Below are 27910 nucleotides of genomic sequence, written 5' to 3'. Positions count from 1 at the left end.
AGACCTTAAGACATAAGAGTTACATCCACAGCACCAAAACCAGTTTTCTCCAGTTAGAGGAGCACTACCTAACCAAAGCACTGTAGGATGACATCTACATTTGTTTTCACTTAAGCAGCCAGTCACAACTGGGATGGTGTTAGATGCATGTAGTCCAGCTGTTTGCCATTTACAGTTTTTGCTGATGGTACAAAAGCCAAGGGGAAGTATCACATAAGCCTAGAAGATTCAGACCAAACCCAAGAGAAACTGAGCTCCTTAGAAAGTAGTACAATGTATTTGGGATAAAGAGAACAGCAAGTGGAATAGCAGAAAAACAGACTGTAACTAACAGCCCTTTGGAAATGTCACACCTGAGCTTACATTTAATGCAGTAACTACATAGAGTTAAGCACAGCTTTTGAAAAGGCACAAAAGATGCTAATCTTAATCTTACCCTGAAGTGATAGCAGAGGTTAATTTACACAAGCAGCAGAATGGGAGTGGGGGGAACGAAGTGGTTAGAGGTTATTAATACAAATGATCAAAGCACACACCAGGTCAACACAAGCTACTGTTTTCACCTCAATAAATGAAGTCTAACCCAAGTACAATGTAACTCTTGGGAAAAGGTCCATTATAATAGTACAAAAGAATAGTAATCATCTTGAGGACTAACTCTGAAATTCCAATTATACTTGTTTATTGGATTCTCCTGAGTCCATGCCCACCCAGCATGTGCCTGATTCAATTGCTATCTGAAACAAAGGCAAAACCAGAATACCACACAAAATGAGAAAACATAAAAGCAGAGAACAGATAAACACTAACATCTTCAAAGATGGATGGAAGGCTCAATAAATGCAAAATAACTCCATTATACATATTTAGGACAGGAGACTATCTGTCCTGTATCAGATTTCTCCCACTGAAGTTCTTGTACTGTGCAGAGCATTTCCAAGTCTAATTTTAAGACCTTTAAATCCTCCAGCCTCAAGTACAGCAGTGCAGCTCCTCTTTATATCCTTTCAGGAATCTGTTAATATCACTTCTAGCACAGTCCTCTGGCTCTCCTACTGCAACCTCCTCCCCTCAAAAGTTTGCTCCAACTTACCAAAATCAAACCCTCAGCTGAAGGCAGACCCAGCCCTCAAAGGCTGCACCTGTATATCCTTCATCACACATCTCTAGGATGCTCATCGACCACATGGCATTTGTCCTTGTGAGAATTACCGAGGACTCAAAGAGGCAGCACAGGCTTTCTTCCACTGGTCTTGCAAAGCTTTGCAAGGAAGATTGCCTAGGAAACTAGTCTCTGGAGAGCTTCATCTTTTCAGAGGTGAAGGCTTTTGAAATGAGCTTCAAGGAGGTACCTGCTCTACCAGTGTTTATCATCAAAACAATACACTGGCTTTGTTTCAAGCAGCTATTTCTTTCCTTCTTGCCACAAAAGACAGCTCTAGGAAGGCTATGGTAATTACATTAGTCCTACCACTTCCCACAAGCAATATTTATCAGTCACTGCAAGCAGTTGGTCAATGTGAAATCAACAAATTAGTGGCAATAAAGCAGAAGCAATATGTTAATTATATTTTCCACATTATCATTGATTAACACTTACGCAGGCATTAGCACAGGAGCTGCTGTAAGAGTCTCAAAAATAAATAGGTTCTTCACTTAAAAGTCATGTAGTAATGGCACTTAAAGTGCCATTCTATTAGTGAACCTCCACTAGAACCTCCACTAAACTAGTCTTTTAAGGCCTCACTAAGTGATGACTGATTCCTTTTTAATCCCACCCTTCTTTTCATCTGGGTGAGGGCTTAGATTCAAAGATAAAGGCAAAGAGATTCTTGTCAGAAGTGCAGAGCAGAAAGCAGGGCTGAGCTGCAATGACAAATCTGTATCTCTGGTTCTGCATCAGAGAACTTGGCATATAGGACTGTCTCAAAACCACTGGTAGTTATAACATTGTCTTGTAAGGCACCGGGCTCAATAAGGCCAAAATAATAAATGCTTCTAACCTGTAGCATGGAAAGCAAAGGTGTAGCAAAGCACACATGGCAAGGTAAAAGCTCCCTCTTTAAATGCTTACTGGGCTCATGACATAAGGTATTGCATAGCGTTGGTTGGACAGTAAATTATCCATGCAAGCTAATTCAAACAAAATAATGAAAAACTATTCTGAAGTGAGTTAAACTCTAACACAAGGCACAGGAGAACCATCTATGCTGCCAGAAAACTTTTGAAGAGGAACGGACAGGCATCAGCAGGAAATCACTAGAGATGTCCCAGGGTAGATCATGCTGCTTGGAGCGTAAGCCCTAGCTTACGGGTAGAATTTAAGGTCCTCTTGATACTACCAGAAACCCTGAAGTTATGCTAGCAAGAACAGTCAGTTTCCTTAATTTAGGAATTTAGCTTGTACTAATTTTTCCGGTATGACCAATTAGCACTGTCTGCTAAGATGGCCTCAACTATGGCAAGCCGTTCTACAGCAGACTAAACCAGTCTGAAGCAGGGGTGGTCACTGGTGTTTACCTCATCAATGCAACAACTTTTAAGTAGAAAGTTAAACATGCTTATAAATGCTTTCGATACAAGGCAAACATGAAATGTATACACAACCACCTCTTCTTGTAACCCAACACTCTTCCTCTGGCCAAGTACGTGAACCACAGGATAACATTCACTTGCACTGGTATTTGCCTTGCAGCACTGGAACATAACACTGGAATGTAAGAGTTTCACAAATATAACACACCTACAGAAAAAGTCTGTACTGTACAAGTAGGTGAACAGCACAAGTACTCAACAAAACTGAAAAATTAAATACTACTTTAGTGGCCAAAACATATATAACTGTTATGCTTATGGTAACTGAGTGGTCTGAGAAACAAGTATTGATATCCTTTCTCCTCTCGCCAAGTTTATTTTCTTTCCAGTTTCTCAGTCCTGTACTGATGCTTGCACTAATTGTGTAGGGCCTCTTATAAACAGAAGCAGGGAAAAAGAAAGCAAGCTCTAAAACAGTGAGCAAGAGGATGTATAAGTTGTTAACATTAGCTAACAGAAAACAATGTAATGTCTCAAGTAAGCTTAAGCTTGTTCTTAGAGTGGCTTTCAAACCGGCTGCATTCCATTAACACCATTTGCTAGTCAGTGGTCTGCTGAGTGTTCATGGCTGAGAAGGTCAGCTACAGGTCTCTTACCTTTGGAGGCTTGAAAGGATATTCTGGTGTAAATGTGATGTCAAGGAAGAAAACACCTCCCTCATAGACTGAACCTGGAGGTCCTAGAATGGTTGATCTCCATTCGTAGATGTTATCACCTTTGGGGCCAGCACTAAGAGAAAAAAAACCAAATGGTTTAGGGATGGTACCACAGTTCAAATACATATGACCTCTTACATTCTTAAAGTATGATACAGAAGAAAGTTTCCAATGTTTAATTTCATACACCCCCTGAAGTAAAGACAGGGATTAGAAGTAGATTAAATGCTTCCAAAAATCTCTGAAATCTTACCTAGGCTTATTAGTGCTTCAGACTGCTTAGCAAAGCTGAGAAACTAGATGTGGGGTATGGTTTTCAGCCTCTCTCTACCGACATTTATAAGAGCAGCATTGCCCAGAACTACTCTTAAACATGCTACACAATCTCAACAGGAAAGTTTTAAAGAACAATTCCCTACTGTATTTCAAAAATGACTCTTCCAGCTCAGCCTTCATAAAACTGTATCCCAGAGACCATCCTAAATAAATTAAGGACTTACGTTGATAATTTTTAATATTGTGTGTTCTATAAAATGGCTAAAGCAAGACTCACAGTATAATTGAAGGAAGCCAAATACAGGATGATACTCTTAGATGTCAAAATTCTCTACACTTTCATCATTTTGCTACACGGATTTCTAAAATGAGGTCACACGAACTCATCCCACTGTTACTGTTTGTATTGTGGAACTGTTTTTGTAAGGGGAATTAAGATCACAATGTCGAATTAAAACAGAGCTTTCTCAAATCAGCTTTGTGTAACTCTAGGCTCTCCCTAACCTGCCAGCAGCTCACCAAAAGCAGTACAAATTAAAGGTGTTGCAGAAAACAAATGCCTGCTTGTTGGAAATTAGTTTTACTGAGATCCTCAGACACTTACACTTTGTAGCGTGCCATATGTCACGGAGCATTTCTAAGTACAGCTCAACCAACACAGCCTTTAATGGTTTAGGACTCCATTGCTACCTCTTCCTTTCTCTGCTGCTATGGTAGTATTTTATCTCTAAGATGCCAGAGCTGAAAAGAACTCCCTTTGCATAGAGGGAGGTGCTGACACAGCTTTTTCCATCATCGATGTGCTATGACTTCAGAAATCTCTCCTTGCTCTGTAAGAGGCTGGATTTTAACATCCCTAATACAATGAAAACCAGCCTTACTCTTCTTTTCCCATTCTTCTGACAAGGTTAATGTAAGACAGAAGGATTAAAAAGAAAAGGCTCTTTTCATATGACAACAGTCACGGAGCAGTATTACTTGAGAAGGAAGGCAATCCAATACATTCAATATATGCACAACAATATTCGTTTGATTACTGTGAAGGGAACTGGAGTAATTGCTAGGTGTTAGTAACAGTGTTACAAACAGAAATACAATTAAAAAACCATACATTCGCAATGTAGCAACAGTGATCAGAGTAATGCTTCCCCCCCCCCCCCCCCCCCCGCTCTTTGCAGTGCTGGCAAGCATGTTCTTGGAGCAGGGGAAAATCAGGGGAGAGAAAAGGAGCTAATTCTGTTATCAAACCTAAGAATTTATTTTCAGATTAAACTAAAAATAGAAGTTCTCAATATGTTGGTGCTAAATAGTTCAACAACAGCGAGACTATGACTAAAAGCACCCTTCCGGGCAAGGAAAGCATGTAAGAAAGCACTAAAAGGAGACAGATTCTCTGCAAAGTGACACACTAGCCACCAGGGAAAGATTTCTCTCCTCAGAACACAAAACCCCCCACAGTGGTACTAAACTAAAGTAAAAGCCAGTCCCCCTGAACACTCCCAGCATCCCACTCCACCTTAATGACTTGTCAGTGTCCTATGCAGGTCTATATATTTGGGCACTCGGTACTCTCCAGCTACCACTTGTGCATTAGACTGGAAGAGAGCTGTATTTTGACAGGATGCTCTACCTCTTCAAAGACATCAGCTTAACTATGCAACTTACGGAAAAGGACTCTCTGGGGCACCCTTAGCCACCACTCCAAGGAATTACCTTCTTTATGCAGGTATCAGCAACCTACTGACACAGTGCCATTACTGCAACTTCCACCATGATCATCCTCCCCTCCCTCCCCTAAAGGTGGAGCTACTGAATAGAACAGGTACTTGAGCTTTGTTAGCACCATTTACTGTTGGAATTTATATCATGAGAACTGCCAACCGGGAGCACTTCAGCACTCAAGAAATGTGATGCGCTATTAGCATCGAGTACAGCCCCCTGAACCAACGAGAGATATTGCAACATTTTGCATTTTATTTCCAGCTTCAACCCAAAGGACTGACAATAAAAATATCTCACAGTTAAAAAATAATCTATTATTATTTGTGATAGTCTTTGAAATCTCTTGTACCCTTTCAGGTTTCCAATTAGAGCTATCACTGCACGAAAGTAATATACTGCTAGACCTCCGTATTGAGAGTGTGCAGCATCTTTGTAAGACATCAGTAGGCTTTAACAGTGATGTACTAAGCTTACCTTTTAAGCTTTACATACTTGAATTAACAGAGTGAAACAGCTATAGATGCTCAATTTTTATAAGAAATCAATGTTAATATGTAAAGGGAAGGCAAAGAGGAAGATGCAAGTCAGCTTCAGAGTGCAATATTGCTTGGATTTAATTTAGGATTAGGTAATATCAAGCAGCTCAAGAAGACCTAGTGCTTAATAGAAAAGTGACAATTCTGGACCACAGGGGCATTAACTTTTGGTGGAGATACAAAAACTGTCAAAGGTTAAAGATTACATTCTTTGTTTAAAAATCCCTGCAATTTCTGCTTCAAAAAGAAATTCAGTGATGCGTAGATACAGGGTTCACAGGCACAGCTGCTGCTTTGCTTGTATGTCACCACTGCTCAAATTAAGTGCCTAGATCTAATGCAGCATTTTGAAGCTGTCCAATATATGACCACTGGGAAGATGATTTCAACCAAATAAATAGAAATTGTTTCCACTGCAAGACAAGAGTATGAGAGCAGCAGCTTTCTGTACTGAGCTCAACAGCCCACAACCTCTTCACTTCCACAGAAAGTAATGAGACAAAAACCAGTAATGCAGAGCAAAAGATGACATCCAAAAACCTGGAAAAATCCCAACCCATCATTATCATACTAGGCAGCATGTGTTACACAGCAGTGCAACTGAGAACTCTCTTCCCTGGAAAAATGGTGATATGCTCAGCGAAGATGCGCTGTACCCCCCCGTAACAACTATTCCTGATCATTCCCAAGTTGCTGCTGGGTTTCTCCTCTGGACAGATGTTATGAGGATAACGCCCTTAGGAAACTACCCAGTGCACAGGTAGTTTCTGTTCAAGGACTATTTAACTTTCCAAGTGCACAAGCAGAAGTCTGAATCCTCCTGGTAAATGCGAGATGGGGAGAAAGCCTTGGCACAGGTCAGATGAAGCTCAAAGTTCTGCCTGGGCCAAGTCCTAACCAGCCTTTTGTCACTTTGGAAAACCTTATCTTCCTCTGCCTCCCTTTGCTGACAGGCGCTATGTTCTTTTCAACTTAAAAACCAAACAGGTGAATTAGAAATGCCTGCAGCAAAGGCTGGGGAGCAGAATGATGCCCATGTAAATCTGCTGCATGCTCAGATGCCATGCAGTATTGAGCAACTGTAAACATAGGACTCTGTCTCAGAGATTAAGTGTTCAGGAAAAGACACACAGAGACACACTTTTTCATGTATTGAAAAGGCCAAATGACAAACAGTCTGCAAGAACAGCCAGCCTGTGGTTTTCCTGTATTAAGCCAGCAAGAAACAGCCTACACCACGGGCCTGAATTACATGATACCACCCTGATGCTTTGCACACACAAACTCAGCTCCCTCCCTCTGCCTAGGCATCGCTGGGCAAATCACTCAAATTATGCATATGCCACAGAGGGAGGGCAGGACTTTTTGGCATTGACCACATATATTTAATGTACAAAAATCCCTTGGAACACACTGCTGGTACTTTCCAGGAGAACGACTCAGAAAGAGTCTGCTGTCTGTCAACTTGCTAGGACGTTTGGAAACTACCTAGTCCTTTCTAGGAGTTGACCAAATGATAATATAACATAAGCTTTTCTTCTAGTGACAATACAGCCTGGTGAATACTTTAGTTCCTCTTCTCCGAGATACAGAAAACACACAACAGCAGATCACTGTAGTGATAAATAAATCAGAATCAGTCGATGCTACAGGTTAATATTGTGACATACCCAAAGCAGCACGTAATACCTTTTAACAGCTAATTTTGCAGAGTAGTTTAAAAATGCCAGAGATGTCTATCTGTCAGGGTGATGGGAAGAAGGGAAACTGCATGGTATGCTGAAGTAAATAACAGCTAATGAAAAACTAAAATATGTTTCAGTTCAAACCGCAAGTAACGAAACCACAAACTCATACTCCAACTACTCCATATCCCCCTAGAAGCTATTTTCGAGGCTATTTTGCCCTGAACAGGAAAAGTCTGATGCAAGTAGCTAAGCTATTTTGAAGTTGCACACTTGTGGAAAATAAACATAATTTCCAAAAACACTGCAGACATGACCTTTTCCAAGGGACACAGCTCAAACCAGAAAGCAAACAACATACTAACAGCACATGGGAATTCCAAGGTGGCAGATAATCTAATGATCTCCAATGTAAAGCTGTGCCATTGAAAGCTGACAGCAACACCAAGTTTTTGTTGTTTTATTTTGTAGCAAAGAACAGTGAAAGACCGAACATGGAATGGCACCTTGGTGATGCACACATCACCCCACTAGGCAGCTTTAGGAAATACTGAGTTGAATGTTAGAAGGTCTCTTTTTTTCCTTCTTTTATTTTTAACCATGCAAGCCCAAAATACTTCAGAATTTTTGACTGGCAGGGAGGCAGCATATTGTTCTGGTGCACACTGATTTTCCCTCCTAATCCATGCCACTCCTGACCTCAAGGCAAATATGCTTTCTTTTCTGGTAGTCCATAAGTGGGTCCATGCGGAGCTTGCTCACCTGCATTTTTAGGCTGAATCTGGCACACAGACTGCAAAACAACCCCAGAAATCCTGGCTCACTGTGGGGGAGGCAGGTGTAGGGTCAGAACAGCTCATCTAGCTTAGCCACTGAAAACCCACATGCTTACAAAATCCCTTTGTCAAAGAAATTTTGCTCTTCAGATCTTTAAGCAAACTGTTCAAAATGAGAATGTCAAAGAACAGAGTTAAAACCAACCAAACAAACAAGAAGCTAATCCTTTGACTGCAATGTCACTTCAAAACCTTCATATTAATGCATAGCTCTAATTTTAGAAACAAATTGTCACCTTCCGCATATGCTTTAGCTACCAAAATATGTTATTATTGTTATTACTATAGCACTGAGACACTCCATTCAGACAGGACCTCACTATGCTTAGCATGCTACAATGCAATCCAAAGACTTGTGTACAGCACTTACACAGGTTTTTCAATTGTAAAATAAGCATTAAAATGTTACACAGTTGTTAGGAAGACATTCAACCAGACAAGACAGAAGTAGTTAACAGGATACCCTGGGTGATCCATTTAATTGCCATTTTTCAGAAAAATAATTTAAAAGTGGGATATCATTTTTTTGCCTCCCATTTTCAGTCAAAGCTTGAAAATGAAAGTAAAAGAAAGAAACAAAATCACAACACAACAAAACTCCTGGGCAACCATGCAAAATTAAAGGTAATACACTGAATTACCACATGACTATGTGAATCCGAGTGATATTTTTTACCCTGTGTCATTATACACAGCCAAGCTGCTCCTCTGTGTTAACATTAGCTAAAACTGATGGATTGACCGTAAGTGAAATGCCTACAATTTCAATGACACACACATGGAAAAGACAGCAAGAGAAAAGGTTGCACCTGGCTTTAATCAAAACATAAGAAGGATCAAATGAGAGAGAGGAGACGTAAGTGAGCAGAGATGGAACATTCTATTGCGAGAGAAATCCAAGCTATAAAGTTGAGAAAACAGAACTTAATTCTCCTTCTAACGCATGTTCAGTGGCACGGTTTTCAGGCACAAAGCAATAAATGTTACTATTTTCTTGAAGGCGCTACATTTTCTGCCTTAAATAACAGCAGTCACAATATTATTGCACAAGGGTAAGTACCTTACAAATCCCACCACGTTTCTAACAGAGAAGTGCACGCACAAAATTTCTGTTCTAGCATCTGGGAAAGCTTTTCCCCCAAGTATCAGACTAATGTAAAACTGGGGAGGGGAGGTTTGAAAAATTGCACAAAGCTTAAACTGGTGGATAAATGGTGCAGCGAATAACATGCTTACAAGGAACTAAATCACTAAATAACTGTGATAATGGAGCTGATAAGGTGTTATGCAGGGATATATGAGACTTCAAGGAAATCTGTTTCAGGGGTATTTCTTTGTGGAAAAGAAAAAAACAACCCAACTCACCAGGTTTTCCAGTTCACATAAAAAGTACTTGGCAATAACATCACAACAACCACGAGCCTTATCATTGCCAAGATCTCACTCTTTACAATTACAATGGGAAGAGAAATGCCCAGGAGTACTTGCAAATTCAGGACCACCACCTGAAATATCTCAGTCTCTGCAAAATATTACTGTGAAGTTACTCCTAAAGTACTTGGTGAAAAGGCCAGCCCTCTTGAATAACTTCTCTGTACAGTTTGATTTTTAAACCAGGCTTCAAAGATTTAAAATGAAATCTCAGTTAACAGGGAGGTCAGAAGGAGACTTATGATATTCTCAAGAGCGTGCTGCAGTTCTATTTAGGTTAAAATAATAATCAATTTAGGAACAAGTCCTCATAAAAAGGTTCAAGAGAAAATAATCCATTTAGAATTGGTTCCAAAACTGAAAAGAAATACAGCCTGCTCAGCTCTCAAAGGCTTCTGTTTTCCTTTGCAGAAGCTTCTTCCTAGCCTTCTCCACCCCAAAGCACTGGAAGTTTTTCCCACTACGTGTAGGAACATTTTCAGTGTTTAACATGACTGCAGAGAGACTGTTTCTGCAAGTCTATGACTTCAGTATGTACAATATGCAAATACAGAAAATGCCAAACTAAGTAGTCAATTAAATGATTTGCATTGTGTGCAAATCCATTTTCCTCTTCTCCTCATAGTTACAGCTTGACACCATGATCAAAAATTAAATAAATTAAAATGCACTGGCTTATATTTGACCTCGCATCTCCCATTAAACAACACCCTGCACAAGAAAGAATAAAACAAATTAGGAAAGAGTAGAAGAGAATCTGACTTGCCTAACAATTAGCAATGACTTACTTAAAATGACAAGATGATGTGATGGTAGAAGCTCTGCCAACTTAACCTTGTGTTATTTTTACATGCTTCCTTCCTGCTATTTGTCAACTGGACTATTAGCTGCCAACACGGGGACAGAAATTCCTTCATATCATCAGACCTCATTTCCAAATTTAGTATTTATGGCACAGATGTGTAATTTACAATTGGTAAACAAAACCAGGCAATTTCACAAATGCACTGTTTTTGCAAGTACACCATTTGCTTAGGGCCTCTCCACATTCCAGGTTTGTGGAAGTTGGTATAGAAATATAACTAGTAAACCTATTCCTTTCTGTAACTAATGCTTTCATAAAGCAAACATACTCTTCAAGTGGTTGCCCAGCATCACATTGAGTCTTTTCCTAAAATTCAATAAAAGAAAATCAATACTATTAACAAACATGAAAGCTCATTACCTCAGATCTGGCATACCCCTCAAAAGAAAACAAAAGCTCTGCTTCCTCCTGGCAGTTATTGGAACATAGTAGGTTCTTCAGATGCAGAAAAGAAACTGCCCCCTCTGACAACAAAACAGTTCAATGAAACCCACTTCCCCCAGAAGCAGCCCTAACTATGCTACATTAAATGATATGGGGCTCTCCCCTAAATACCATACTTTATCCACTAAGGATTATAGAAAGCCACCCCAATTAATCTGCCATTCCAGAACCAAGCTGGGACCTATATCTGTGTTTGTCCTCCATGCCCATCGCCTATTCTGTCCCTGTCAGTGTAGGAATATGAAAGATGGTCTCAATAAATGGGTAAAAAAAGCCCAGCACTTCATAAATATTTAGGCACCCTGTAGTACATCAATTGTAAAACTGCTAAATTTGGACCTACATAATCTGGAGGCTTCTGTCTCTGCAAAAGTCACTTGCCCTGTTTGGGCGGGGGGGGGGGAAGATCCCACCAATTTGCTAAGTCTACCTATCCAGCACTGAGGTAACAGAATGGACTGGTTATCTTGGACTTTATCATCAGTTTGCCCTATTGATTTAATTATAACTCGTATTCTGTAGACCAAGAACTGCATATGCTGAATTACTTACATCAAAAGGGCAACAGCAGCTACAAACCACCTTGGAAAAACTGGCCCCAGAATGTTAGATTATGTGCAACATTTGGCAAGACACCCCTGCTATACCGAAAATTGAAAGCATACAAGACAAACTCCTCAAACTAATAAAGACGTGGTTCTTGTGGCTTCACCCAACTGTGTCTTTGAGCTAGCTTTCTTGCTTCCATGGGGAAGAAAAGGCCTATTTTAAAGACAGCAGATAATGCATTGCCAGACTAGAGACACACTACCATTTCTCTTGTACTGAGCTACAGGAATTCTGTTTAAAGTCTCATCAGAACAGATGATGCAGTGTTTTAAGACTGATGGTTTATACGCAACTTCAACCTTTCAAGAGAACATAACCTAAGGAAAAAAAACCTGCTCATATATCACATATTCCAAAACTGATCCACCTGTCCCACCACCCACCTACTACCAACTTCCCCTAAACACATGCTACAAATTAAAACAAATCCATCAGCCAAACAACCAGTAGAGTCTCTTTCCCATTAGAGTCAACATCAGTTAACTAGAGAACCAGGTCATCCCTTTATCCTGGCTTCACATCATTAACTGCTTCCTATCAGCATACCAAGGCTGATACCAGTAATATGTTGCAAATCAAACTATAGTATGTTTTGAAGGATGTATCTTAACAACGCATGAAACCTAGAGAAAAAAAAAAATCTGATCTGGATGTCTTTCCTTTCTTCTTTGACTACATGAAACTCTTTACATCAATTTCCTTTCTTTGCCATTCAGTAAATAAACCAAGATCACTGCATTTGGAATCACCTACTTCATTGTAGGTGGTAACAGCAAAGTTACACAAAACACCCAATACCAAACCAGAATATGGATACTCATCTCAAAATAAAAACTAATTATTCTCAGTTATGCTGCACTATCCAGAGCATCTCCTTCCCCATTTCCACAGTTTTGAACTACTATCAAAGCTGCCTAGCAGGAATTTGAAAACCCCACCTTTGAGTTTTGAAACTGACATGCACAGACTAGAAATTTTATCTGAGATCCAAGATAAGAGCTTACTATTTTTTAAGTAAAACAAGATTATCTACACTCTAATACAACACAGCTGCCAGCCAGCTACATAGCAGCCACTAAAAACTGTTTATATACCACTGCAAGTTGTTCTCATTAATAACAGTTGCAAACACAAGCCAGTCACAATAACTAATCAGCATTTCTTGTAGCAGATACATATGTAAATATTATTCTGAAGCTGACATGAGGGCAAAAGCTTGAAAAACAAAACAAATCTTTCAAGGGATTTAAACCCAAAAATAAGCTTCGGATTCTTTGATAGTGTATTCACACGTGTAAAGACAGCCTGAACAGGCATTTGTGGTAGCTTCCTGCAGTTTTGTTGTCCTTCCTTCACAGATTGTCTTTTTTTCTCCAGAACCCTATTTGGCAATTGACATTGAGTAACTTCCCCACACAGCAAAAAAAAAAACCCCACATCACTGACTTTTAAGCTTCCTTCACTTCATCACATTTCTGTCTGGAATTATCTCTTGAACATAAGGAAACATTAAAGGCAATGAAGTGCCAGGCAATAAGAGTTTCAGCATAGGGCATTACATCACTTACACATGTTATAAAAAGCACACCACATTCACACACATAAAAGCCAACATGGGTGTCTGCTCCTCCCTCATGTCTACAAAAGAGAGGGGTCTTAGCAACAATGCAATCATCGGAAAGACAACACCATGAGTGGCAGTTAAGTGTGCTGACAAAGGCCCACAGCATGGATCTAAAAGGGAACTGCCAGGGAGCATGGTGAGTCCAGGCATCATCAACATCATCCTTGCTTCCACACAGTTTGGGAACGTTGCTCCTTCAGCTGATCATGTTCAAACTAAGATTCAACCTTTCACTGTCATGAAAAGGAAAATAAGCATGCTAAGTTTACACTGAAATCAGCTGAAAACACTGATGTTAAATAATACTTCAGGAATGTTCCCATGATCTGGAGGCTTTTCTAGCCATCAAAGGACATATTTTCTTCATAAACCCATTGTGCAACTCATGAAGTTCAGAGATGTTTTTTTAGTGACATTTAGTAAACCGCATTTCTTTACTGGATGGTGTTAATATTTTAATTGGTAGCAGTGCTAGCATGAGATCGTCTATTATATTTCCCAGAGACATGAAGCACACCTCACAGAGCAAAGCATTCCTCACAGACCCATGCAAGTGTTTTAAAGACAGCTGTTTACACTGTCTAACCTTTTAACCTGAGCATTGTTACAAGTAACACCTTAAGGAAAAGGTGACAAGATCAGGAGGGAGCTCCTGGGTATGCTTTGAGAGCTGTCATCACTTCTGTTATGCTGTAGCCATTTCCATGCAGGGGGCAACAGAAATAAAGAAGCATGCCTAGGTAACTGTAACACCGACACAAAGATAGATGGACAGCTTGCACCTCATTTTACAGTATTATCTTTTTGAAGAAAAACTCAACATGTTACTTCTAATTAGGCACACATAGGAAACCAGCATAATAGCATACAGTAGCATGACAAACCACCTGGAAGAACTGACAGCCTTAATACCCACGCTTGAAGTAATTTTACATACGTAACAACATAAGAAGAGGAATAAATCTATCATTAGCTACAAATCATGGATTTTGGGTATGAAGGCAGGGAAAAGCACCGTAAGAACAAAGAAAAATTATTTGCTTTCAGTCACTACAGCTTCATTCACTTTGATTTTCTCACTAAAAGGCATTTCAAATACTCCTTTTTGTGAAATAAAGATGTTCAAACAACAGTATGCTTACAATGTAAAAATATTTACACTATTTACACTATGCTAGAAAATCCCTCAGGCAGCCTAGGCAATCCCACCGGAACTCTCAAGGTAAAATAAAATGCAGAAATATTTCTATGCAAGTTTGTATGTCCAGATGTCAACTCAGAAAGGCCAGTAAATAAAGCCCTTAGAATACATGCAAATAGCCTTCTTAATAAATCTGTGAGAATGGACAAATTCCAAAGGCAGCTGGCACTCCCATCATTTAAATAGACTCCTAACAATTTTTTGCTTTATATCCGGGTTTTAAGACGATGCAATTAAAAGTTACGAGAAGACAACCAACAACTCTTGTTTTTCCCAGTTAAGGCAAACTAACTGAAAATAGTTCTTTTCTGCTGTGCATGTCTGTCATAGCAGAGTAAAACAGATCACACACACAAAAATCATCCCAATGGTAGGATGATTAACAGAGTAGCAAAGTAACCAATACTAAAATGACTTCTTAATTCACTCTGTATAAAAGTATGCAAACCCATATGTCACACACATAACTTAAAAGCCATGAGTTAATACTACTACCAACTTGAAATTTGATCAGGCAACGTCAACATTAAATACTAGAGTAAGACACCACAGTATGCACGCACTCGTTTTCAGCTTTCAAACACAGTTCTTTGAGATACTAATTTGACAAAACCATTAGAGAAAATACTTTTGTAAATTACTCTAAAAGCTGCTTTTGTCACACATTTATACATAGACATATGTGTGTGCTTCATAATGCACAAACCTTTCTATAACATAACTCACAAAGACTTTTTTCTACAGATTTTTCTCCTATAAAACAATGCTAAAATAAAGCTCAGCCCACCTATTAGTATAATAGAAGTAGTATTACCACAGAGACTTTGATCAGAGGTCAAATCCAAACTTTGTCACAGAACTTTGTTCTAGTGACTCTAGTAGAGTTCTAGTAGAGTTCTTTGTCACAGAATTCTACCACCTTATCAAAAGAAACACAGAAAATTACCACGCTGGATCTGATTTGAAGTCCACATATTCCAACACCTTGTGTCTCACTAGTTTCCAGTGTCAAATGGGGCAGAGATATGCATCGGAAGGCTCATGCCAGGTCTTCTGCTTTCCCCTACTTTAGCAACATCCTCAGAGGTAACTGACTGAGCCTGCAAAACAGGCAAATATGTTTCCCTTCTGAAATAAGGGAAATAAGATGCAGTAATTCTGTTTGGTTTTGCTCTCCACAGAAGTTTGAGTCTTTTAGAAGCTTGCTAAATTCCTGGCTTCAGGAATGTAATAGAGCATGGAATCCCTGTGTCTAATTTCATTCTGTAAAAAACGAAATAAATTCAATTTCTCTATCTTTTAATCCCATTTGCCTTTGTTCTTGTATTAGAGGACAGAGGAAGATAAGCTTCCCATCTATTTTCTCTAGAGAATAAAAATAAGGAAAATAAATATTCAGTCTATTCTCTGAAGGAAACTCCTGTCTTCACATAAGAATTCTAGTTTCTTTTTTAATAATTTTGATTTCTCCAAACTTCACATACTTCTCCAATATTCTTTTTGAGACAGTGGACAGCATTACACAAAAGTTGATGGAAAAGACAGTATTTTATATGCATTCATACTAAGCCTTTTTCTCATTCAAATGCCAGAAAAACATACTGCCCTTCCTTTTTCAAAATGGGAAGACTTACCACCATAGGTATGCCCATAATGAGCACTAAGATAGTAAAGAGCAAGTTTCTCCCCTACTGTCAAAGTAAGAAGTTTACAGCAGACCACACGTTGCTAAAGATCTGTTCTGTGAGCAAATAGATTTGTCAAGTTGTCTGTCTAGGAGCCAGTTCTTCTATATCAGTCTGGGCTAGCTGAAGACAATGACAAAACTTCCATCAAATTTAGCAGAACAAATTCACATGTAAGGCAGGAGAGAAATCTCTTCTGGGAACCTGAAAAAAAACCCAGCAGTGACTGCAAAAGCCAGATCGCTGCAAAGCACTTTGACTGGGGGTTTGCTTCATTACACTTAGCCCAGTCAGTAATTATGGCATTCCTCATTCTCACACTTACTGCCAGCAAAGACACTTCTGAAAGCATCCTTGTTGCTTGTGCATCCTGTGAAAAAGCCAGAACACTGTATTCTTTTTGGAAGAATAAACTCCCAGAGTTTGTAATCAATCAATACTGCTGCTGAGCATCTTAGAAACAAGCAATAAGCTTTGATTCTGTCAGTAATCTGACTGTAATTCTTAGATAATTACAGAAGAGCACAACCCTACAAAGGAAAGCACGTAGCTCTGCAGAGAGCCGAATTTCTCTACAGAAGACATTTTAAGGTTCTTTCCTTTGAAGCCACGTGATTTATTCAAGTCCCCTTTCCTAAACTCCCAGTAACAGAATCTGAAGACCAGGTATATTCTGGCTAATGCACAAGGATTTCTAATTATTGTCTCTATTAGGCTTCTGCTTAACTACTTTTTCATTTTCTTTCTGATTCCACACATGCAGGTTTGGTGGTGTTTGGGGGGGGGGGGGGGGGGGTTGGGGTGGTTTTTTTGGTTGTTTTTTCTTGTGTTTTTGTGTTGTTTTCTTTTTTTCCTGTTTTGTTTTTAAAGCAAGAACTTTATCATACTTAGAAGCTATTTCTCCCCTCTGGCCCCAACACACAGGAACTGTGTGCTTTAAAGCCCTGCCGAGATTTGCAGGCGTAAATGTCAACTAAATTGTCAAATCTTTTAACATTTCTATTGCTTCACTCCTGATATTTTTCCACTCTGTGGAATTAATGCCATAACTTGAAGTGCCACTTACTAAAACAACCAAGACATGGTAAAGAACCTGCTACCATTATCACCTCCTTTGCAGAAATACAGTGATTTCACTCATCACAGCATACTCAAGTTTAATCAACGTTGTGGCTCTTGCTCTGTGTAGGCATTAATCATTCATAAGTCTTTGGATTCTATTGCTCACTTTGTAGGTCATTTCCATAGGTATTCCCATGCAACCTCATCAGACATGATCCATAATGGTCCTTCCTGGGATGAGCTGATATGGACAGATACATGGAATAGTGGCACAGAAAGGGACAGAGAATATATGTGAGGAGGATATCCAGTCCTTAGCAGACATAAGATGGGTGTGTACATGTGTATGTGGAAAAGGGAGGGAGAAAAATGCTTGTATACGTACAAACTGGGATTGAACAAAAATAATTCCAATAAATGCTCAGAATTCAAGTGAATTTTAGTCTATAGGAATGTTCAACTCAAAGGAACACAAAAAAGTGTGCTTTTCAGATATAACATCTCCAGATAAACTTGCTTAAGCCTAGGAGCATGGGCTTAACATTGTTCCAAAATCACCATAATTAACAAGACTGATTTTGAAACATTCACGATAGCCACATGCCTACCCAAATCTATTTCAAATTCTGTCACGTTCTTGGTCTCAATGATTTCTTGTGACAGTAAGATCCACAGACTGTTTATATGTGTGAAAGACACATAAAATACCTTCCTTTATTATTATATTTGACATCTTTGATTTCAATCGAGCATCTCTTTGTTCTTCTAGTATGAGAAAAAGAAAACAGATGTTTCCAATTTATTCTCTTTTACACTAGTATTCTGTGCAGAATGAAGTAAATGACTGAAGTATTTCATTCCATATTCTTCCAGAGTATACCTGCCTGCCTAAGAGGAGAATTTGAGAAAGATGATGAAGGAAGTAAAAAAGCATATGAACTCTCAGCAAGAGGATTATGAGAAAACAAATACTACAAGTGCTAAAAAATGGTCCCCTATTTAACACTGGTATGCCTATACATGAGGAAGAAAAAAAGTCCCAACCAACCAACCACAACCTCTAACCAAATGAAATGCAGCATGTATGGCTGAAGACAACAGTGAGGGAGATGGACAATAAAGAAAGCAAAGTAAGAGAACCTTACATGTCATGTCACCTGAACCTCTGATATCACACATTCAACATGCTACTTTAAACCTCATTATAGAAGGAGTTACTGTCAACAGTTCCAAGTTACTCTGTGGGCATAAGCAAATTCTCAGGTGCCATCATCAGGATGAATGGTTTAAAAAGGATTGATGCCAGTTTTGCAATAATATTTCTGGGCACTTGCAGGAAGAGTGTACCTGTATTATTTGTATTTAACTATCATTGATCGGGTGAAAGCTACACCAAACACAAGCACGACTTCAACCAAAACTTTTCCTAAAATAGGGATAGCTTATAACATAGGGATCTCTACAAAGGGGCATTAAATTCATAAAGCAGTGCAAGTAGATCTCAGAGAGACTTCACCAGATTACAGACTGAGGACACTGATGTTAAAATTCCACTAGAAACCTTGCTCCATTTAGTTACTACATGACAGAAAATGACAATCCAGAGAAACTACAGAGTTTTTGCATTGCCTCAGCTATACAACTGATGCCTAAATACAAGTGTTACCGACCCTTAGATCCAAAACCAGCCTGCACTATGTCTTATGGAGCCCAATTCCAACTTCCCTCACCTTCTAGTGACAGAGACACTGTTGCAGTTAGCTGCATGCAAACTAGCATCAAATCATCCAAATAAAAACACAGAATGCAGAAAAAAATTACTTCAGAATTCTGTCAGTTTCTGTATGAAATCTTAGCCACATGTCAAGTATTCATAGAGCACGCATGAAAGATATCTGCATGACTTTGGCTCAACCTCTCTCCCAGTCTTGGTATTGAAAATCACAAGAATAAATATAGAACCAATGGATCTGAGAAATCCAAGATCGTAGTCCTTTTACGTTATGCTACTTAAATGAGGACTACAACCTCTTCATTTGGAATAAACCTGTGGTTCTTATGTTTAATGGAAATGACACTGTACTTGAGAGAAGATATGCTTACATCGCAATGCTTCATTCTGTAGTATCATGGGATCCTTGATCTTTACACTGGCATCATTAATATACATTAATCACATGTGAAAAGGCTATATGTGACCAGCTTTGTGGACCTGAAAATTAATTTCTGGAGCAGAGAAACTCTTGTTAACAACACGTCACTTGGGTCACATTTTATTTTATTCTTTTCAAGGTATATTTTCAACAATGAAACATTTATGAAACCAAGTGTTCTTACATGGTTAAGAAGTTCATTTTTCCAAGTCAAAACTCAGCAAAGACCGGGTGAAACCCCCAGTCTGCCATGATTAGCCAAGGGCACAAGAGCACAATTAGTTCTGACTTGCTGACAGGACTGAATGGAAAAAAGAAACCCAGGTGGGTGAAACACAAAATGAGGTGTCCTAATTGAGTGTGATGACATTCAGATTGAGATTTCTGAAAATGTCATACACCTCAGACTTGGGTGATAAAGGTATAGTTATATCTCATTCTGATCATAGACACTATTTCATACGTAAAATCTGAGTATATATGCATATGTTATAAACACGCTAATATGCATGCACATACACAAAATCTGTATGCCTTCATAGATATACTAACTCAGTTCAGTGGCAGTTAAAATTAACAGCTACTGTTACTTTCTGCAGATGTGCAGAAAGACAAGCCAAGATTGAAGAGGATTAACCTACTTCAACCCCTTTGCTTAGACACTTGTTCAGAACACACACTCTAGTGTAGTCTTCCAAAATGGCAGATCTAGAACTATATTATCATTTTCACTACAAAATGATTACAAGAATACACAACATTGCAGCACTGGTCCCAGCTAACTTTTGCTTGCAGTCACAAGAAGTTTGGCCTTACCCTTTATACCACTGGGATTAATGTGGCAAGTTAGCATTCTCCTTGGAGTCTGTTTTGCCCATACTTAAGACTTGCCTGTGTGTGCGTCTCCTCTGTGATGCAATGTTCAAAGTTTAGGGAAATGTGTATTCTGTGAACTTCTGCAAGTTAAATGCTGAAGAAAAGGAAAGCTCTTCTTACAACAATTCTTTTCCATACAGCTATTTTTGCACATTTGGGGCAGGAAAAAGTAAAGAAAAAATAACCCTTTTCTTTCTCAGAAATACAACCACATTCTGGTAAGTGAATGTAAAAGGGTTATTTGCACACACATGCATTCCCTAAACACACCACTAGCAAGAAGCAGACCTGATGCAACACTGTTCTCTTAGAGCTGTTGTACAGCTGTTCCAAAATTTTAGATTATTATGAATTACTTCATAATTCACAAAATGAAATGGTGGGCAGAATAAAAACCAAGATAAAATCTACTTTATTTATTTTAAAGTCTGGCAGCTGTATTATATTTTCTTTTTTCTTGAACAACTCACCTACTGCAAAACAAACATTGAAAGGCACTATTTAGAGCCTTCCTTACTATAAGGGATTTACCTTTAGCTGCTGGCAAAATTCAAGTACACATTACCCTCCTGAGTATCTTTTAATCTTTATATGTTGTTTCTGGTCCTTTAATCCAAATACAGCAGACCCTCAGCAAGTAGGTATGCCTCCGCAAGCACAGGCTACAGAAAGAAGGCAGCTCTGGTTCAGTGGTGACTGAGTTCAGGTATCTTTCAAAATAGAGCGGAAAGCAGGATCTAAGCTATGCAAGCTTCAATTAGAGAAGTAAAACAGCTTAAACTAAGAAAAGGTCTATTTATTAAAAATGTCTTAGCAGCTGTGACCAGCATGGATGAAAAGTTTTGAGAGAGGCTGCCCCAGTGGCTCTTGTACTGTTTTTACACACTTTTCCCACCAGGGCAAAGAATGATCAAGAGACTCATCATCTCATCAAGTACTTCTACTGTAAACAGCTACTGTTGAAAATCAGACCCTTAATAAATAGTGCATTTCATAATTTTACTACTGAAACATGCAGTTCTGCTACATACCAAAAAGGTACAGGAACAACAACAAAAAAAAACATGATAATTTGAGCCCTTTTCTTCAGTACTACTTGTAAAGAGAAACTTGAACATATAAAATACATCAGTTTTCACAATCCTGTGAATGTGCTGGGACGCACATAGGACTGATTCCCTAAGGGCACGCAAGTATGAAAATTAAATTGGTTCAGACTTCCCCTCATCTGGATCAATGTCTTACTGCAAATGCATTTATCTTTCGCCTGCCTTTGTTTGCTATTTGCTAACTTGCTCTACAGTTGTTGAAGTTCCCTAAAATCAGAGGAATGCAGCAATCAAACCAATGCATGAAGACAAACCCCCCAATCCTCCCATCAAAAAACACCCCAGCACAACAACTCTTAGCTTTTCTTATACTGTGAAACAAGATAATAAATATGAATAAGGAAGCAATGAGTGTGTGCATGGCATTATTATTATTATTAAACAAACAGTCTATATGTTTGCTTTTCATTAGCTCCCTGTGGTGGCAAAACTATAAATGTAAAAGCTAGAGACATAAAGGGGAAAAATGAAGTAGCCAATAGCAAAGATTCCAAATACACTTACACAACCACACTGCTTGTTTTACAGCTGCTTTACATAACAATAAAAATGTAATATACCATGGGCTTTTGGCAGTGTGTAGAGAGACAGCATCAAATGGCAATAACAGAGTAAGCACAAATGGAACAATTAAGCCATTTTAGAAGCACCATTATGCCCAACAATTAATGGGTCCAAAGAAACAGAAAGGTCAAAAGTGTGAGTTTCTCCCTACTGACCAGAGATCACATATGTGGCCCTTGGGAAGAAATCATAACTTCATAATCTTATTATATAATCCCTACTAGAGAATAACCCTATATAAACCCCAGAACACTAAACAAAAAGAGAGATGCTTCCTTCAGAAGCCAAACCTCTTCCATCCAACTGCCTCAGTGTGATTAACAAAGAAAAAAGGAATTAAAAAAAGAAATGCTTACCCTCTTTGTGTATAACCACCTGAGAAAATTGCTGGCTATACATAAAACAGCAAGGTGCTCACACAGTTCAGTGCCAGCACTTTCGTAGAAAAAACGCATAAATCATAAATATCATACATTAAAACCCACAATTCTTCTACTGACCTTGAACTCCAGTAATATGAACAGGGACATACAAAACCGCTTATTTCCAGACACAGTTCATTCACTATCTCCAGCAAGGACTGAAATTCAGCACTTGACCTAGTGTATCATTAGGATATGACATGTTATGTTCCAGGAAAGCCAATCTAAGCAAACACCACAATTCCATTACTATTTTAATACCCAGAAAACAAGATTCTCCCTCTGAAAAGAAGCCATTTGCTAAAACAGCAGCTAGATAACTTTCCAGATGTGCCATTTAATGTGTACACGAAAGAAGGATTAGTAAAAATACTGACCAAAGAATCTTTCATTTGCCTGGCACACAGCTGTCTGCTGTGTAAATGCTCACACAGGCTCACCTACTGCATATGCCAAATGCCTTCATTTCCCCAAAGTGAAGTTTAAATGCATACTCTTGACTAGAAACCTTTGAAGATAATAAACTTTTCTAATGACCAAAGTACGATGACAAATGTCAATTCTTAAGTTACCCTGCTCTCAGGATTATCTCAATTGCCCATTTAAGTAATTTAAAAACACTTTCCTCTTTCCCTTTCATCAAGCTCCCCTGATTCGTGATCCACATACTTAAGCAATTTAAAAAAAGAAATAAATCTATATACACATTCAGTAGCTGAGCTGATCACTGCTACTTTATTTGCAAGTAAATTAATAGAACAAGAATGGTTTTGTCTGTTTATTTTTTGATTCCTCAAAAATATTTTCTTTCTGGCAACAGGACAACCTTGCCTCCTCAGTTCCTTATAGGCATGGGCTGCAGACTTTGACAGATATAATGGCTTACTGCTGAAGGATCAGTGCAGCTATCAGGAAAGAGAAGGGACCAGAACTTGCTCAACTCAGCAGGATAATGAAACAGAAGACACCAACACTGCTCCTTACAACCCTGTGATGGTTTGCAGCAAGAGGCCCAGCTCCCATGGGCTGGAACAGGCACACTAGCTCTCTTGCAGTACTTACACCACACTGGATTGTAATCAAGAGCATGCCTAGGAAAGAAGTACAGAGAAAGAGCTGGGAATCTGTGCAAGAGACTGGCAAGTTTATTACTGGAAAGGGATCTGGCAAAATGCTTTTCCCCTGTTGTTCTCTGGTTTTAAGGGTCACAGCTAACCCCACTCTGTATTTTCACTCTTTCCTAATGTGTCATAGCTCAGCCATCAATTCTATCTCCATCTCTTTTCACCCCATTCACTATGAACTGATGAAGACTGCTGCAAAGAGAGCAGACTTCACTATATAACAGACAAGTCTCCTTCCCAGATCCAGACCCTGATCAGCACTCCTTCCTTATGTCTCTTTAAGTCAAGCTATGAATCACTAATAAATCCCATCCAGCTGTTCAGCCATGTTCAGCCATGAGAGTGGTCACTGCCCATCCTCACTTACCCTCAGCCCTTTGCTGCTACAGCTAGACCCTGTCAGCTCAACGCACCCCTGCTGCAAAGTGTTACCATACAAAGGCTCCACTATCCAATCACTATTTTTCAGTCTTTCCCAGTTATTAAATATGTCCTAAATGGCTAGTCCTGTGCTACTTAGCACTGAAGTGAAACATGCACCTGAACAACCACAATGCTAAATTATTTGTGCCAACTTTACATCTCCTCTTAAGACTGTACTATGAAAAGCAAAGCAAAAATCCTTGTAAAGAAACATAGGAAGTACGGCTTACACAATCTATGAGTTAGAAAATTTGCATCTTCTGTGCAAAAAAACAATGCACAACACATACCTGATACATTACAAAACCTCCAATGTAACATAATATTTCTAGTCATTAGGAGTACACACACTGAATACTAAGTACTTTAAATTTGAATGTCTCAGCACATGTAATAGCTCCGCAATTTAACTAATATTTCGCCAACAAATAGCTACAGTCCTGCTAGTTATTGAGGTGGAAGGTGAAGTAGGAGCACAAAGACAGCAAAGAGAGAGATTAGCTACTGGACACCTTTATTATTTCTCTGCTACTGCCCAGGAAGAAAAAAAAACCCAATACTAATATATCTCAAAACACATTATCCTATTATAATGCAGTAGTACCGCAAAGTAACAGCTGTGATAACCTTGATGTGCATAAAACCAGAAAATAACCAAATCACATATTCAAGATAATACAATAGCTGCTGAATAAAACAACTCACTTATTTACCTCAGATAAGGAAAAAGAAATGCAACATGGCAACATAAGCAGAACTTCATTTTTTGAGGAAGGGGGATAGGGAGACATCTACAAGCCCAAGGACTAAACCTACTTTACTATTAAAGAACATTTAAGCATGCTGGAAATTTACATACCACTTTGCAAACACATACAAAAATGAAATAAGTGCTTTGCCCTGAAAATTTTATAGTCTAAATTCAGCAACACAAACGCATTAAGGTTAACCCTTCACAAAAGCCAGAAGTGGCTGAGTGACAGGAAACAAGGGCTCGCTTTAAATGGCAAAGCATAAAAAGAGAGGAAAGAACAGTTCCATAAAGGGCAGAAGTTGAACATTTTATGTAGCTAAAAGCAATGTCAAGTGGAACGAGGGAACAGAAGACAGACTGAAGTTAGTGGGCTGGAAAGAGGGACGACAGGGTAGGGGAGGGAGGTCATTTTGTGGGTACTCCTCATAGAATTCTCAAAGACCATTTGGAGTCATCTAATTCAGTGCCCTATTCTTGGCAGCGGTAAAAGCAGTTACTCCTCAGAACAGATGACCATGGCCACTGTCTGCGATCAATTCCCCTCGTTACTCCCACAGCATCTACAGACACTAGATTAGGGGTGCTAAAGGGTACATTCCTGACTTTCCTCTCTGTTTATGGACCTGTTGCCCATGAATTTGTTGAGTCCATCTCTGAGTGATATCTTTGCTGCTACTATCTGCCTCCACAACCTCCTGCAGAAACAACTTCCACAACTCCACTGCCTACTGGCTAGAAGGACTTAATTTGTTCTAAAATGATCTCTTAACAGTTTCAGTGATTATCTCCATTTCTAGCATTATGGAATTTACTGAGTAACAACTCTTGCCATGCTTCTCTTCCAATAGCTACAAAAGCAAGATGTGCTCCTTGGGGAGATGCAGGTTCACAGAGCCTTCAACAAATTAAATTGGCAACTTCCTTTCTTTAATACTAGTTTATTTGATCAGGATTGACTGAGTTCCAAGTTATTTGGGAGCCTTCCTACTCTTTTTGCCTGATTGTTTCTCTTTTCCCCTTCTGCCCTCTCCCTCTACCTCTGCCCTTCCTTCTCTCTCAACCTTCCTTGTTATCACTTCCCCAGTTTTATTCTCCCACTCCTAGCATCTTGCTCATGTGCTTTTAGGAGGACAATCCATGGCTCAAGAGCCATGTGGCTCATGCAGTGGTTCAAGAAGGCCTGCAAAGATACAGTTGAACATCTGTTACATGTATTCTTCAAGGAATAGTAGGTGGTGCCTTCTTGATTTACAGAGGATTTTAAACAGTGTAACATTGTATAAGCTCATTGACTTTATTGCTATATGAATATCTTGCTTCCAAAGTGGGGGTGCAATACAAGCATCACGGCAAAAACTTGCTGCAGCTTGCATGCTTGCCCGTTTTAAAATTCACTCATGCCCAAGCAGAGGTTGGCCCATGGACTGTCCTCCCCATTCATTCAAGAGGAGGATGCCCCATTTCTTCTGATTCCTATAGAAAACAGTAAGATAGTAGAGCTAACTTGCTGGAGCAGAAAAAAGAATCAGTCTGTTTCTGCTTCCATTTTCACTGTAACTGTTTCAGCCACCACTGCAAAACTGCTTCAGCCACCCTGATGGGCCATCTCTCTCTGCTGTCACCATTAACCTTACAGTCACCATTAACACCTTGCACAATCTTGCTCTCCATAGGAACCTAGGACCCTTCTGCCTCAAGCGGTTTTATGTCCTTTTCTGTTCCTCACCTGCTATTTATTCATTCTCTCAGTCTTACCAATATCTGCAATCTGATTAACCTCATAAGGGGAGGGGATGGAAAAATCAGAAAAATGCTATTCTAAAGAAAGTATTAAATTTTCACTAGAGATTTCAATCCAGAGGTGCAACTAAAAGACAAGCAGCAGGGCAGCTGAAGGCCTGACACTAGTATCATTCAAAACCTAGATCTCCTAGGTCACTACTGTCACTACTATATATCTTCTTGCCTAATTTCGTAGATCACTAGGGTGCTTTTAAAGTTCAATCTGAAGTAGGAAGGAAAATATCACCACAACTTTAATGCAATGGAGGACTCCAGTCAGATTCATGATCTTTTGAGATTTTATTCAGCACAGCTATTTAAAGCCTTCAGTCTCTTCTCCCTTTCTCCCACAGTCCTCCAAGCGTTAGTGGGCATAAATACTTTTTATCAGAAGTCAGACCACTACAAAACATGACGAGATTTCCATATTACTCAAAACCAAACTACTCAATTTAATCAAATTACTCAAAACCAAACTACTTAAAACCAAAACTAGACAATTCTTATCAATAAGCAACTTACAAAGTAGTCAAGGAGCACACCAACCGTAAATGCTTCCATGCATCTCCTAATTTATCTTCTCTAAAAAGGTTACCAAGGCATACAGGAAATAACATACAAATATAGTATTACAAAATCAGTTTGATTGGTCAGAAACTTCTGATGAAATGACCTTTTGTGGTATATTACCATACTAATATAATTGCTTTAAAATTATATTACAACTGTGTGCATTTTAGCAATCTTTCAAAGCCATCTGCAACAGTCACTGCTTTAATTACTTATACTGCACTTTCACCCCCATTTGTAGGCCACTTCTCAGAGCAGTCTACACTTGTTCAGACTACGAAACAACACCCTGAAACGTTCTAGAAGTTGTCCACTTGAAAATTTCAAGCAGACCCATAAGAGTTATCACCTAAATTAGCACCTTAAAATTTCAGTGAAGATATTCAAACTGCATGCAGAACCTTCAAGACAGTCACCCTGATGGCCTTTCTTGTGTAACAGCCACTACTGCCCTGAAGCTTTGTTGTTGTCTCCAAAATCTCTGACAAAGTTCTTAGTCCATACCAGAAGTATTTTATTTCTTTCCATCAATATGCCTTTTGTGAAAAGATACTTTCTATTCAGAATTAACTTACAATGTTTGGGGGTCTTTTTACTCCTGTGCACAACTCTCCCTAGGATCCTAGGCATCAAATAAAAAAGCAAGACAGACCCCAAAGCCCCTCTGCTAATTCCTCCGTAACAGGCACAGGAATTAGCTCACTGACAAAAATCTATTGCTCAGATACCCACAGTGGAAAGACCATTAAATACTACCAGCCCACCTGTCCCCTCTAGCTCGCAGCATTTACTATTGCCTTTAGGATCCTCAGTACCAGTTCAAGATTCTCTGTAATTCTAGCAAGTCCAGCAGCTCCGGAGGAAAAGACAAGAAATCTCTTAAACAACCATTTACACCGATATGAC

General features: G+C 39.1%; 1 protein-coding gene across 4 annotated transcripts in view; it reads right to left on the bottom strand.

The window, feature by feature from the left end:
- Positions 1-27910, bottom strand: part of UBE2E1 (ubiquitin conjugating enzyme E2 E1) — a 44536-nt gene that overhangs the window by 4594 nt on the left and 12032 nt on the right. For all 4 annotated transcript variants that reach the window (XM_065666064.1, XM_065666065.1, XM_065666067.1 and 1 more), the window contains one exon: positions 3192-3324. In XM_065666064.1, coding sequence (XP_065522136.1) covers positions 3192-3324 — 133 coding nt within the window. The remainder of the gene's footprint in view (positions 1-3191; positions 3325-27910) is intronic.

Source organism: Lathamus discolor, chromosome 2 (genome assembly GCF_037157495.1).
Source record: "Lathamus discolor isolate bLatDis1 chromosome 2, bLatDis1.hap1, whole genome shotgun sequence".
In the NCBI taxonomy this organism is placed as follows: Eukaryota; Metazoa; Chordata; class Aves; order Psittaciformes; family Psittacidae; genus Lathamus; species Lathamus discolor.
The sequence above is the reverse complement of the archived record's forward strand: the minus strand, read 5'-3'. Positions and strand labels throughout refer to the sequence as shown.